The 14,651-nt window shown below is 45.4% G+C and overlaps 1 protein-coding gene across 1 annotated transcript in view; it reads left to right on the top strand.

Annotated features, from left to right (window-relative positions):
- Positions 1-14,651, top strand: part of KCNK10 (potassium two pore domain channel subfamily K member 10) — a 123,591-nt gene that overhangs the window by 44,628 nt on the left and 64,312 nt on the right. The window contains exon 2 of the mRNA XM_063091092.1: positions 6,057-6,391. Coding sequence (XP_062947162.1) covers positions 6,057-6,391 — 335 coding nt within the window. The remainder of the gene's footprint in view (positions 1-6,056; positions 6,392-14,651) is intronic.

The raw sequence follows: 14,651 nt of genomic DNA, 5'->3' as shown, positions 1-14,651 counted from the left end.
GCTCCACGTGGTGGGATGTGGAGGATGGATTTAAGGGGGACAGGATTGGAAGCTGTCACAGTGATTCAGGTGAGAGAAGACGAGGGTCTGGACAAGTGAGAGAGGAGAGGACAGATGTGAGACAAGGTGGCAGCCTCTTCTAGCCTCCTCTTCATCCCCCTTCAGCCTTTTTTCTCTTTTCTGGGCTCCATAGGGTGCTAGTTGTCCATGATATGTTGGTGTCTTCCATCTGGAAGCAAAGCCTGAAGTTTTAAAGAGAGCTAGAGTGAGGGGGCACTGCTTACCCCAAAGGGAGAGCTTCTCCTCGGGTGGCACTTTGGGAATGTGGCTCCTCATTTGGTGTGTATGGACTGAGCGTTAGTGCCATTCTTATTGGAACTGGCTGATCGACTTTAAGGTATGGCTGTCCCATGGAGACAGGAAAAACAAGATGTGGCTATTGGGGTATCTGGAGTCAGAGGGAGCACACACACTTTCTCTGCTCTGACAGCTGCTGTGACAACTGCGGGCAGGTGTGGTTGGAGCACATGAGGTGGAATCTTGGCTTCTGATCTGTCCGAACCCCTTATTCCCCACCGGCCTGAAGTCTGCCTAGTCCAGGGAAACCTTTGAGGGACTCCAGGCTGAGCTTTGCCCTGGGGCTCTTTGAAAGCTCTGAGCTGTCAGTGTGGGTGGTGGCCCTGGAATGATTCCAGACCTGGGGGTGGGGGTGGGGGAAACGAGAGGAGGGTGTTCTCTGCCTCCCGCCAGTGCATCTGCAGTCACAGTCGTACTTTGCTTGGGTCAATAGGCAGAGTCATATTGCTGTGTGACAGTGGCACCTCTGAGGTGGCTGCATTTAGGTTTCCGAGAGACTCTGAATCCTTAGGATGCCATTTGTCTCAGGCAGTGTGGAGGAGTGGAGCCGCTCAGGGTTAGGAGTCTGAAGTCAGATTCAAGGATGTCACTGCATGCTAGCCTGTGATAGGCTGCTCAGTGTCACCTCTCTCGCCTCAGTTTCCTCATCTGTCAAGGAGGGCAGATAATGATCACTGCCCTTTACAGAAGGCTCTGTGAAGATAAAATAGTTTCACACATGCATAAGATCTTTGTCAATTCTCCCGTTAACTCTGAAGGCAGGGATATGTCTTATTCATTTATGTATCCCCAGTGCCAAGCATGGTGCCCAGCAAATTAGGATGTTTGTTGATTGAATGCATGAATGGATGATATGATAAAGTCTATGGGGCATGGGAGAGACTGAGAAATATAATATTACCAAGAACTTGCTCAACCGCGAAAAAACACATACCCCCGTATCCATCCACATTTAGGTAGAAATGAAATGTGCTAACGTTAGAGAGGAAACATTTAAAAATGAACATTAACTGAAGGGATGTTGTCTTCCAACATTTCCTTCTCATCAATTCTTGGTAGCATTTTTGCTGCCACACACTTTTCTCTTGGAGTCATGCAGTATGATATGTTGCTACTTTATATGATCCATCGTTATTGATACATTATATGGGAAAGAGCTCCAGCACTGCTAGGAGACTGAAGTAGTCAATCTCATAGACTGGGAAATAATTTTATGCCTGTCTGAAAAAAATGATTTTCCCATTTATGGATAAAAGCTCCCTTTCCACCTGGAATTGCTTTGTTTCCTATTTTCTTGTTCCTACGTTCCACAGGAGGAGCTGACTTTGAAGTCAGGTTATTCTAGTTTTAATCCTGGTTTCTTCACTTTCTGTCCACTTTACCTTAGCTTAGTCATTTTTGCCTGTCTGGGACTCTTTATCTGTGAAGTGGGGCCCTTGTGGGCCCTTAGCTGGGGGAGTGTAATTGGCCAAGAGCCCCAGCTGCTTCTCTGAATCCACTGCTGGGCTTGCAGTGCAGGCGCATTTCTCATGGGCTGCTTCCAGCCGGTGACTAAATGCGGCGAGGATGCGATGGCAGCATTGTTCCTGGGAGACACAGGACTCCTCCGATGGCTGGCTTTGGCTCAAGGACTCTGTGACTACCTTGCTGAACCTTCCTTAGACTGCAGGTTGTCTAGGATGCTTACATCCATCCTTCTTTCCTTCTCTCCTTCCCTCAGGGTCAGACTTACATAGCACCTGAGCTGTTCTGGTCCCCCTGACTCCCTCTCATTTTCCCTCGCACATGCGTATCCCCTAATAAAATCCATGCACCTCTCATCCTCTCTTGGCGTTTGCTTTTGGGAGGACCCAGACCCACACAGTGTGATAATTCCTCATAGTGGGGACCTAAGGCAACCATGCAAGCCAGTGTTTATCAGAGTGGCGGGCACAGTGTAAGTGCTCAGTGAGTGGTCGGGGCTCCTGTCACCTTTACCACCATCACTGCCAGCCACCATCATCAACACTATTTGGCCAGTTTTGCTTCTGTGCTGGCTCCAGGCCCAGAGACCTCTGGTGGCTCATCCCAGGTCACAAGGCAATTTTGTTAAAGTGAGAGCAACTGTATTAGTCCATTTCTGTTGCTTATAACAGAATACCTGAAACTGCGTAATTTATAAAAAACAGAGGTTTATTTGGCTCACGATTCTGGGACAGCTGCATCTGGCACGGGCCTCAGGCTGCTTCTACTAATGGTGGAGCAGGGCAGCCAGTGGGTGCACGATCACATGGCAAGAGGAAGCAAGAGAGAGAGAGCAAGACGGGATGTGCTAGGGTCCTTTAAACAACCAGCTCCCGCGGGATCTAATAGAGCGAGAACTCACTCACTACCCCCCTAACCCCCTCCCCCAGGGAGGGCATTAATCTATTCACGAGGGATCTGACCCCATGACCAAACACCTCCCAACTCTACCACATTGGAGGTTAGATTTCAACATGGGCTTTGAGGTGACAACATATCCAAACTCTATCAGCGACTATAGTTTTGGAGGAGAGGAAATGGATTAATTAAAACATCCTTTGGAAATGTATCCACCTTAAGGGAAAAGCACAGTCCAAATCCTTTTCCAACCATCCAAATGAGCAATCATATTACTAAAGCTACCAACTCCATTTTTAGTCAAATGCACGAAAGTTTTTGTAACATTCTGTGGTCCCTGCCAGTACTCCTGACATCTTCAAATATGCTCCAGTCAGCAAACCAGGGCCACTCATTTCCAATTCCTGAGAACCCTGTGGGGGGTTTTAAAAAGAGTGCTGTTATTATTCACATTTTACAGGTAAGCAAACAGAGAAACTAAGTGACAGTTTCAAGGTCACCCAGTCACTGACGGGTTTGGGACTGAAACTGGTTTTTGCTCTGGTGAGTTGGTGGATTCTGTTCAAACTCTGCTCCAGGTGACAGTCTCTTAGCAAACTGGCACCAAGAACTGGCCTGAAAAGACCTTTCTCAAGCCCAAGTCTGCCCAGCCTCAGGGATTCTAGCAGCTCTGTTATCATCCATGATGCAGGTCAGGGAAGGGGACCCAGCTCCCACTACCCTCTGTGCTCAGACCATCATTTGTCACCTGCTGGGGCTTTATCCTAATGCTAGTTACCTGGTGCTGTGGAGTATGTGACTTAAGTGGACTGTCAATCCCCCAGAGCTGGGAGGGACCATAGCACAGCCCCTCGTGCCCATTTAGTGTGAAATAAATGCTTGTTATTGAGGGTGGTATTGAGTCTGATAGGGCTTTTGTGTGTAGTCCGAAGGAATTATCAACATCAAGGGCTGGCTGGTTAGCTCAGCTGGTTAGAGTGTGGCATTATAACAGCAAGGTCAAGGGTTTGGATCCCTGTACCGGACAACTGCCAAAAAACAGCAACAGAAACCAACTGTTTGCTCTATGCCAGGCACTGTGCTAAGAAAGATCCAATGATTAAAAGATGAGCTTTCTGACTCCAAGAGATTTATGGGCTAGTGGTGGAGATCAGCATTCTGAGTCTGCCCAGAGTCCAGGAGGACTTCATGGAGGAGGCAGCTTGGGGCTGAGACTGAGGAGGATAGGAGTTTGTAGGCAGATGAAGGTGGGGACTGGCTGAGGAAACACCTGTGAAGGTATGGGGGCCTGAACAGAGCGTTGCCGTGTTTGAGCACCTGCTGTTCAGTATTGCTGGAATGTCAAGTTGTCCTCCATTTGGCACTGCTCATCCACGTTGTGTGTGTGGCTTGGATGTGCTAACATTCCCTCTGTCCTTCCATTCTTCATTCATCTGATCAGGAGAAGGGAAGAGGTGCTTCCAGAGGTGGTATTTAGCCTGAGATTCACGGGTCAGAAGCTGGGGGTAAACAGAAGCAGGGAGGTCACTTAGGAGGCTGCTGGATTGGTCCAGGCAAGACGTGATGGTGGCCTGGATGAGACTGGTGGCCACAGGGATGGTGAGAGGCACAAGGAATTGACACACCGAGGAGGCAGAATGAACGGGAAACACTGGCAGTGTTGAAAGAAAGCCGCCCTAGATCAGCCTCAGTTTCCCGGTATGAACAAGGGCAAGAAGGAACCTGAATGTCATGTCTTTAGGGAAGGGTTAGCAAGAACATAATGCCCAGGTGGCTGATTCTAATTTCTAGGTCTTTCAGTCAGAGATTCCAGAGAATATTGTGTTCATGTAAGTCCCAGGGAAATTTAACATTGAATGACTTTATTGGATAGAATAATATATCTCAAAAGGCTTGGTTTCCAAAGAGAAAAGCCGAATTCAAGGGTCTAGAAGGAGAGGCCAGTGTTTACAAACTTAGACTCAGAATCTAAGTGGCCACCCCTATGGCCAGGCATTGTCAGGGTCATCGGTATTTTGAACAAGGAATGACAGTCCCCCTCTTTGATCCACTTTGACTTTTCCAATGCAGCAATTGAGCAGTTTAGCCCCTAACTAGAGTGGGACTGTTTGCCCCGCTTAGGTAATTAGGTTTGTCATCTCCTAGTACCTTATTTACACAACATCCAGGCTGCACAGCTACAGAGGCCATAGTAAGAATTACAGTAATAAAGGGAGACAAAACTGAAGTGCAGTGGCCGTTCATTTCTGCAATGCATGATAGCATCAGATGTGCGATACTGCCTCAAACTTCCTGCTGTTGCAGAAGAGCCTTCACTTAATTTAGTTATTTCCAAGGTAATGAGACTGCCCTTATAGGGAACAGGGACCTTAGAGAATTCCATGTATTCCAAAAACCAGGGGAAATTTTCTTTCCAGTGGCTTTGTATTGCAATAAAATAAAAGAAAAATTCTATTACTAATAGATCAGAAGTGGTTACATCTAAGTTATCGCATTTTCTATTGAGAAACACATTTAAGATCTGTTTCATTATTATTTTTATTTTCAGGAAACTAGGCTAATTGGCATAAAACATCATTCACTGTTTTTTTCCCTCATAGCCACCTTTCTTTTTCTTTCTTTGTCTTTCCTGCTAATAGTCTTCAAGAACCCAAACCTTCTTTACTGTGTCTAATTTTTGACTCTTTTCCCCTTATAACAAGTGCATCCTTCTTTTCTTTGTTTTGTGTCCAGGGACTTTTTGCGTAGCTAGATGCTCATCTCTTCTCTGCTCTTGGTCTTACCTCGTCCTCAGTTCTCGGACAGGGTAGCTGGGTACCCCTCTCCGATTTATTTTCTCTCCACGTTGAACAGTATGTGAAACATGGTGATTTGTCGTGTTTCTTACACATCGTTTGAACAAGGAAACTAAGGGAGGAGATGAATTATAAATAACAGAGAGATGGCTTTCCAATTTGGACCCTTGTAGAAAAATACAGTCATTTCAACTCATTTAATACATTATTGTTCAAAAAGCTAGGAGTCCTGGTGCTCATTTTTTAGAATTCAAACAGGCACTTAGCAACTGATCAAATTCCCTATCAGCACAGGCTTGGTGAACCTATTTTTATTATTTATTTATTTATTTATTATTTTAACATTTGCTCGTGCATTTGGGGGACTGTGTTGTTTCAATATACGCTTATACTGCACAATGATTCACTGAGGGACGAACCCATTTTTAATCCTCGCATTTGAAAATTGGCTTAAGGAGGACATCTGTGCTTTGTTTTCTGACAAGTTTTGCGTTTTGCATTGATAAACAAACTCTCTTCTCTCTCCCCACCCTGACTCCTCAGTGGCTGTCCCCGCAGCATCGCCGGCGGTGTGTCAGCCCAAGAGCGCCACTAACGGGCACCCCCCGGCTCCACGCCTCTCCATTTCCTCCCGAGCCACGGTGGTAGCCAGGATGGAAGGTGCCTCCCAGGGGGGCCTGCAGACCGTCATGAAGTGGAAGACAGTGGTTGCCATCTTTGTGGTCGTGGTGGTCTACCTTGTCACCGGTGGGCTCGTCTTCCGGGCCTTGGAGCAGCCGTTTGAGAGCAGCCAGAAGAACACCATTGCCTTGGAGAAGGCGGAATTCCTGCGGGATCACATCTGCGTGAGCCCTCAAGAGCTGGAGACATTGATCCAGGTGAGCCAAGGCGAGTCAACCATAGACCAACCTGTGGGAAGGGACGACAGCATTGATTTTGTCTTTCTGGGTCAGGGAGATCTTCTCTGGGGAGCTGAGACCTCAAATAAGCCAGAGAGCGAGGCACGTGACGATGTGGGGGAAGAGGGATCATGAAGGCGATGGCCTTGACGTCAGGGCAGGCTGTGCTGTGCAGCACCTGGGTTTGGGTGTGGTGCTCAGAGGTGGCAGCAAGTTCTGAACTGTCTGTGGAACGCTGGGATAAGAAGGTGCCCGGGAAGCCAAAGAAAGAAGGAATTTTGAGCAAGATGGATGTATTAACCTGTCCAAGGTCAGTGAGCCTGGAATAGAGAAAAGCCACCAGATATGTGGGTGAAGAGGCTGTTGGTGGCTTCAGTGAGCTGTTTTAGTAAATTAGTGGGGATGAAATAATAGGATAATAATGATAGTAATAATCAAGATTACTGTTTTTGAACAATTAGACTATGTATCAGGCATTGTACTAAGGCCTTTACATACTCGGGATATTAATGAAAAAAGAGCCATGAAGGAAAGGAGGCACAGAACTTGGGATGCCACCTAAAGAAGCAAGACCACACAAGGCCAAGGGTGGTGGGCGTGGCAGGGCTGGACTGTGGCAGAAGGGCTGTAGGAGAGCGGAGAGTCACCTAAGGTGGAGTGATGGGAGGGTGTGGAACAGGAAGCTCGAGACACCTGGGGAGCCGGAGAGAGAGCCAAATCCCACGAGGAGGAAAGGGAAAGGGTTGAGAACCGAGGCGGAGGGCTTCGCCTTGGTGGTGATGGAGGAAGGCTACCTTCCTGTCCTAGACAAGCTCCTGAACCATGAAGAGGGGTCCTGGTGGAAGGCGGTGACATTTATGGAGCCTCATCTTTCTTAGGGTTCTAATGTTTGGAAGGCAGAGGGATGGAAAAGACGGCTCCTGCAATTCCTTCTGGCTCTGTAGTCACGTGCATTAAATTCTAATGGCTGCTACAGTCCAGGATTGAGTAGGATTCACAAGTACAGGCTGGCTTTTTATTTATTTATTTCAAATGACACGGATAGAGTGGGGGAATTCTGATGCTATTCATGATCTAGCACCTTCATAGTAATCACATTCTTTTAAATTTGTTTTGATAATCTGACTTGACTCTTAAATAAATAGAAATAGAAATCCCCCCTGAATAAATATGATTTTATAACTATGTCCTAAATTTTTTTTTATTGAAGCATACATATTTGTGGGATACAGAGTTGAGTATCAATACCTGTGTACAATGTTTCATGATCAAATCAGGATACTTAGTGTGTTCATTATTACAAAACGTCATCATTCCTTGTGTGCATTAACCAGTTTCTTGATAACCTCCCTCTCCCTTATCCCACCTCTAGTAACTGTCCGGTTCTCTCCTGCTGAAAATTCAACCTATTATTGTGATTGTTGTCTCTTTTATTTATTGTTTGTTTGTTTATTTATTTCTTAGCTCCCAGTCATGAGTGAGGACATGCAGTATTTCTCTTTCTATGCCTGGCTTGTTTCACTTAACATAATTTTCTCCAAGCTCAGCAATGTTGCTGCGAATGGCCGAATTTCATTCTTCTTTTGGCTGAGTAGTAGTTCATTGTGTGTATATACCACATTTTCCTTATCCAGTCATTTGTTGATGACTGGTTGCTTCCATATCTTGGCTATTGTAAATAGAGCTGCGATAAACACGAGAGTGCAGGTATCCTTTTGACATGATGATGCCTTACAATTTTTATTAAAAAAAATTTTTTTTAATGTTAAAATCCAAGGGCAGTATTTCATATTACTCTTTCATAAGAAGTCAATTCTTTAGATGGCCTTGTCTTTTTTTTTTAAATTTTAATTTTATGGGAAAATGCTACCAAATTTGTGATCATGAGAGTGTTGTACTAATCAGTGCCAGATATGAGTCCTAGCATGCCATAGAGAATGAAAGAAATAATTCTGGAGTAGTTTTAAGTAAGATTGTAATTGTATTTACACATGTTGTTCTAAAAAAATGTATGATCTTTTTTATTTAGTTGTAGTGTGTATAATAACCTAAAAGGTAATCTGCACTGAATCTAGCATCATGCTAGAATTTCCTTCCTTAGATGGTGAGATCTTGAGGGAAGGGACTATGTCTTACTGTCTTTGCATCCATGCCTACGCATTGCTTTGCATCTAATTATTGCCCAATAGATAAATGCTTTTGGAGCAAGATATCTAAGTTAATCTATACCATTGGTGATGCCATGATATCTGAGCTTATCCATGCATTTGTTGATTAATATTCCTTTATTGTCCGTTCTTTGACCCTCTCCTAAGAAGGGGTTCAGAGTCAGAGTGGAGGACAGCATGGAAGAGTATGTAGGTTCTAATTCTGGTGCTGCCATTAAGACCTGTCCCCTGTTTTCACTTCAAAAATTTCTCTGTGATATGAGGTGTGTGTGTGTGCACACGTGTGTTTGCACTTAAGATAATTGTATAACAATTGAAAAAGCTACCTTTTCTTAGGCACCTGTTGTGAGTGGGGCACCTTACAGCCATTATCTCATTTAATATGTCCAACAACACTCTAAGTTGATATCATGATCCCCATTGTACAGGTGAGGAAACTGATGCTAAAAGAGGTTGAGTAACTTTCCAACCACCACTGTGGCAGAGCTGGAATTCAAAGTGAGATCTGTCTGACTCTTCACTGCCTTGCGCAGTGAGTCTACAAGCCCTTTACGCAGGTCTTGCTTTATAATAAGCTCAACTCTCTCTTAAACATTTGCTTTATGTTTAACACTTTCCAGAATTTTAGCAGTCAAAAGTCACTGGAGTTTGTTACTCCCTAACAGGAAACATTTCTCTGTTTCTTCTCCCTATATCAATCCATTGAGTATCGGTCCTGAACCTGGGATGCTTCCAGATCTGCATCTACCATGATATAAAGATTTATACTTGTGTCTATCTACAGTTTTTCCCATAGTAGAAGTAAAGCAGGTTTAACTGCTGAATCTGCATCCCAAGAACTGAGTCATTATTTTTTGTTTTTCAGTTCACCGATACCTTCATGAGGATGGAAGGGTCCACACTTGTGGACCAGGGGAATATTCTCACAGATTATGCCTCTGAGCAGCACTGTATATAGTGCTCGTAGGAAACAGTATTTAAAAAATAGTTTGTCTTTGCACTTGGAAGAGTTTTCATTGTACTGTGTTCTAAGCTGGAAAAATAGTACTATGGTCTCTCGCCAAAGTCTGAAAGGAGTGATGAGTGGGTAGAGAATTAGATCAACGACATTTGATCATGTCTCTTGGCTAGGCTGAGTGAGCCCCTCATAAGGCTAGGCTGGAAGTTGTGATTTATATTATTAATAACAAAAACAAAGTACTGAGAACAGCATAACCCCCACGAAATGCCTGGATAGCTTAGAACAGCCATAAGTAGGGAGGGATTTTCTGACAGATTAAACTCCTTTATGGGGTACCGTGGGACTCCAGAGGAGACCAATTGGTCACTGTCCCTGAAAGGTGAAGAAAGATGGATTGCTGTTATGGAGGAGACTGTCTCAATGTTGATTCATCCATCTGTCCATCCATCCATCTATTCTTTACATTGCTATTGAACTCCTGTTGTATCAGGTCACATGCTGGGTGTTGGGGATAGAAAAGATGAGAGTAAGACACACCTCAAGCAAGTTCCTAACTGTGCTCCAGTTTCATTATCAATAAAATGTGACTAAAATCCCCTGCCCTGAGGGTGTTGAGAGGATTGAATGCAATAATTCATGAGAAGGTCTTTGAACTGGGCTCGGCGCTTGGCGAGTGCTCAGGAAGGGACAGCTATTGGTGCTGGGCTGCTGCTGTTAGTATTATTCAAGGAGCTCAGAGTTTCAAGTAGTGTCTCTTAATGGGGGGAGAAGTTTGCCTCCAGGGGGCGTTTGATAATGTCTGGAGACATTTTTGGTTGTCACCACTGGGGAAGTGCTACAGACATCTAGTGGGTAGAGGTCAGGGATGTTGCTAAACATCCTACAATACACAGCATAGCCCCCCATTGGGAAGAATTATCCCATCCAACATATCAATAGGTTGAGAAGCCCTGAAGAAACAGGCATGTCAACTGATAATTAGAATTTACTGCAACAGAACTATTGGGACTATGTGCCTAAATGGGAATCCCTTTTAGGCAAGCAGAGGTCGGGAAAGATTTTGTGGTTATTTATCCCCTTTAGTCTGCACAACTATTCTGTGAGGATGGTCTTTGGTGCTTGTTGACATAAGGGGGGGCAGCAGGAGGTAAAGTTACATGCTCAAGGTCACCTGGTTAGTAAGTGGAGGATCTCGGATTTACTGTCAGGCAATCTGACCACATGTCCCAGGCTCTTAACACCACACATTCGAACAGAAGCATGGAATATGGGAGGGGGTTCATTAGGTAGGCCACGGTTGAAGGGCATCCTGGTGGCTTGTGTGTGGTCCATTGAGGGAGCTGCAAATGGTCAGTGTGGCTTGAACTGAGAGTATGGGGAGAGGTGGTAGGAAATGAGTCTGGGAACTCAGGGGAGGGGGACTGGATTTGGGAGGTGCCTGGAGAGCCTTGCTGAGGAGTTGGGGTTTTGTGTTGTGGGATGTGGGGAGACACTGACAGATTTAAATAAGCTACTGACATCATGGGAATTTCCTGTTGGAAAATTAATCTTTTAGCATTGAGGAAGTTGGACTGGAAGAACAAGAAATTGGAAGAAGGGAGACCAGTTAGAAGAATATTGCAAGGTCATAGGTGAGACATGCTAAGAGACAGAGAAAAGGCTACATTTAAGAGAGTTGACAAAGAAAACTTGAAAATTTCTTGCTCCCATTCAGCAAAGATTCCTGGAGTGCCGGCCATGTGCTCTGTATCCCTGCTGGATTAAGCAGAGGCCGTGTAGGAAAGGCCTAGCCTGTCAATAAGCACCTGGACTCTGGAGTTAACCTTCTTGTGTTAAATCCTTTACCTCTTATGGGCTGTGTGACTTGGGTGGGTATCATAGTCACCCCGGGCCTCAGCACCCTTTCTGTAAAGTAGAGATGTGACAATAATGTCCATCTGTTAGACCAAAAAGCTCAGAAACTTTTAGCTATTGTTATTGCTACTACTTATTTGTTAGGGAAGGAAGAAAAAAAGAAACCAGAAAGCTCCTGGAGTTCTGCTAAGGGAAAAGAGAAGAAGGCTCCTGAAATACACTTTGGGGCTTTAAATCCTAAATTTTCTAGGTAACAAATTTTGCTCATTTGCTTCTCCTGTTCAAGTGCAAAGTCCCCTTCACAAAAGTTTCTCCCCCTCTGCTGGACTGGGCTGCTTACACAATGGTTCTCTGTCTTTGTGGCTTGAGCCCAGCAATTTTCTATTTCATTTAGAGCTTGCCTTAGCCACCTAGATAATCATCTTTATCTCAAACTCTGGTGGGAGACCCAGCCTCACATTCATTAAACAGATCCTAGGGCTGGCTTCCTTGATCTCTGTTCCCCCTGGTGGTTCTCTTTGTGGTTTCAGTCATAGTTTTAGAGAGCCTCAAAGACCCAGCAGGCTCAAGCAGCCCCAAGAGAGCAGGTCACCTGACCCATGGGGTGACCATCTATTCCAAGGTGTGATTGAATGCCAGGGCTTATAAGAATCCTCAATGCCTGATTGCTATTTAACCCCTACTGAGGCGTGTGGATCTTCTAGGGTCAGGCCCTTTTAAAATAAACCCTTATGGGAAAAGGAGACAATGACATTAATTCAAGTTCTACTAGGACCAAGTTTGGTGTCTGTATTAGTCTGTTTGTGTTGCTATAACAGAATACCTGAGACTGGGTAATTTATGAAGAACAGAGGTTTATTTGGCTTATGATTCTGGGACAGTTGCATCTGGTACGGGCCTCAGGCTGCTTCTACTCACAGCAGAAAGCAGCAGGCAGCCAGTGGGTACAAGATCACATGGCCAGAGGAAGCAAGAGAGAGAGAGAGTTGAGGTGCCAGGGTCTTTTAAACAACCAGCTCTTGCAGGAACTAATACAGCGAGATCTCACTCAGGTCTCCTTCCTCCAGGGAGAGCACTAATCCATTCACGAGGGATCTGCCCAGTAACTCAAACAGCTCCCAACGCTGCCACATTGGGGATCAGATTTCCATATGAGTTTTGGTGGTAACAACACATCCAAACTCTATCAGTGTCCTAGGGCAAGCCACTGAACCTGTGCTGGGGTCAGTGGTTCAGCCCACAGAGGATATACAAGATCCATCTACCTCTAGAATTTTACTTGTGAGACATGAGGGAGTGCAGATGACTGTAATAGGGAGACTTCTTGCAGAGCTGGTGTAATAATGAAAAATAGCTTCCACTTCTCAGTTGTTTACTTTCCTCTAGGCACTAAGTGCTTCTATCCTTTAACTCATTTAACTCTTGCAACTAGATTCTGTCATCATCATCCCATTTGATGGATGAGCAAATAAATTCCAAGAAATTAAGTAACTAGTCCAAGGCCACACAGAAAATAAGTGGTTAAACTGGGATTCAAGCCTTGGGAAGTTGGAGCCCATAGCCCAACCACGTGCCACACTGCTCACTTGTGTTTATGGTCAGCATCCCTTGCACGATGTTATGGCCTCTTCTTCCTCTTCTTAAAGCTTTTATTCCAAGGAAAAGACTGGAAGGAGAAGCAGAAATGATTTGGGGGAACTGGGCTGTCTGACATGGTGGTATAGCACTGTACGTGTGGAAAGTTGTATTTTCAAAGAATGGAGGAGTCAAGGATGGAAGAGCACAGGTGCCAGAGTCGGATGGTCTTGGTCCCTTATCCCCACTGATCCTAAGGTTCCTCCTCATGTTAAAGAGACTGGACAGTCCTTCTCATTCGGATCACTGGGAGGACTGGGTGAGTTAACCCACATGCAGTGTCTAGCAGAGTGCCTGGCGTGTCGCTAGCGTTCAGGAAATGCTGTTTCCTTCCCGGGTTCCTCTTTCTTTAAAGTGACTTGCAGGGAATGCAGTTGAATAGACACGGATGGGCATACCTGGAGCGCTTGCATTTCTTTGGCAGTGGAATAAAGTAAATTAAATGTATTTTTGAAGTTACAGCGTCCATGAACTTGATTTGACAGTCACTGTATTCCAAGAACTTCCTTATCCTCGATACTCTCTCATGTCACAACTGCTTATCTCCCTGTTCCCAGGACTGCTGTCTTAGTGCTTCTGTACTGACCAGTGTTGGAGAAAGCCATAAAACATTCATCTTCTGCGATCCTCCAAGAACACAATCGTGAGGAGGCTGCGCTGACTGACGGGGAAGGGAGGAATGCCTCAGCCTGCATGGGGATGATTTGTAACACTTTGGGGATGATTTGTGACACTCGTTTCTCAGGGCGTGAATTCTTGGACGTTTTAACACTTACAACGTCTCAGTGGAGCTCACGTGGTCACCTGGCTCTCGTTTCTCCCAGGACTAGCTTCGCTGAAGGAAGGGATGTTTCATGGGAGTGGGTTTAGTGTTGGGTGAGGACGTGGGGTTTTCCATTCTAAGTGTTTAGATATAAAGCAAGCAAGAAGGATTCGTTCCTCTCGCAGGAGAGCGTTTCTGGGGCAGCCTGGTCTGATCCCCTCAGAGTGAGCAGCTTCCCTCACTGCCTGGAAGGCTGACTTTTCCCCTGGCATACTTCAGTCCTTACCTCTAGCAAGTTACTTAGCTTCTCAGAAGACTCTTGACCTTGAAATGGGCACCTTCTGTTTGTGGGAGTCTCTCTGTCTGAAGAAAGTGCCCAAGCTTTCATCTGCCTGGCATGGGCTACTTCTGGAATGTCCTGGAGGATGAGCCTGGTTGGGGGAGGGAAGTCTCTGCTCACCCTCTGTGTCTCCCCCACCCTGACTGGTTCAGTTGGTGAACTGGAGCTTTGCCATTGGTTTTCACTTCCTGACCTCTTAAGGGTTTTATTCTTTCCATATGGAGTCTCAGGTAGTTTGCTCAGTACTTGGGCCATAGCTGAGTTTGATGAATACTCTTTGGCACCGTTTATTACGCTCTGACTGTGTGCAGGGTGGGTGCTAGGTAGTTTACACGTGTTACTGAGCCTCATTGGACTCTCCCCATTACAGCAAGAGGTGGCCATCGTTACTGCCCCATTTTATGGAGGCTAAAGTTCTTGCAGCTAGCTCGTGGCATAAGTAGGACATGAATCTAGCTAGAGCTCTCCAACTCCAGAGCCCATGCTGTCGTAATCATACTCTCTCCTTGGCTTGACAC

Source organism: Cynocephalus volans, chromosome 3, assembly GCF_027409185.1.
Source record: "Cynocephalus volans isolate mCynVol1 chromosome 3, mCynVol1.pri, whole genome shotgun sequence".
Lineage (NCBI taxonomy): Eukaryota > Metazoa > Chordata > Mammalia > Dermoptera > Cynocephalidae > Cynocephalus > Cynocephalus volans.
Note: the sequence above shows the minus strand (reverse complement) of the source record. Positions and strands in the feature narration are given on the sequence as shown.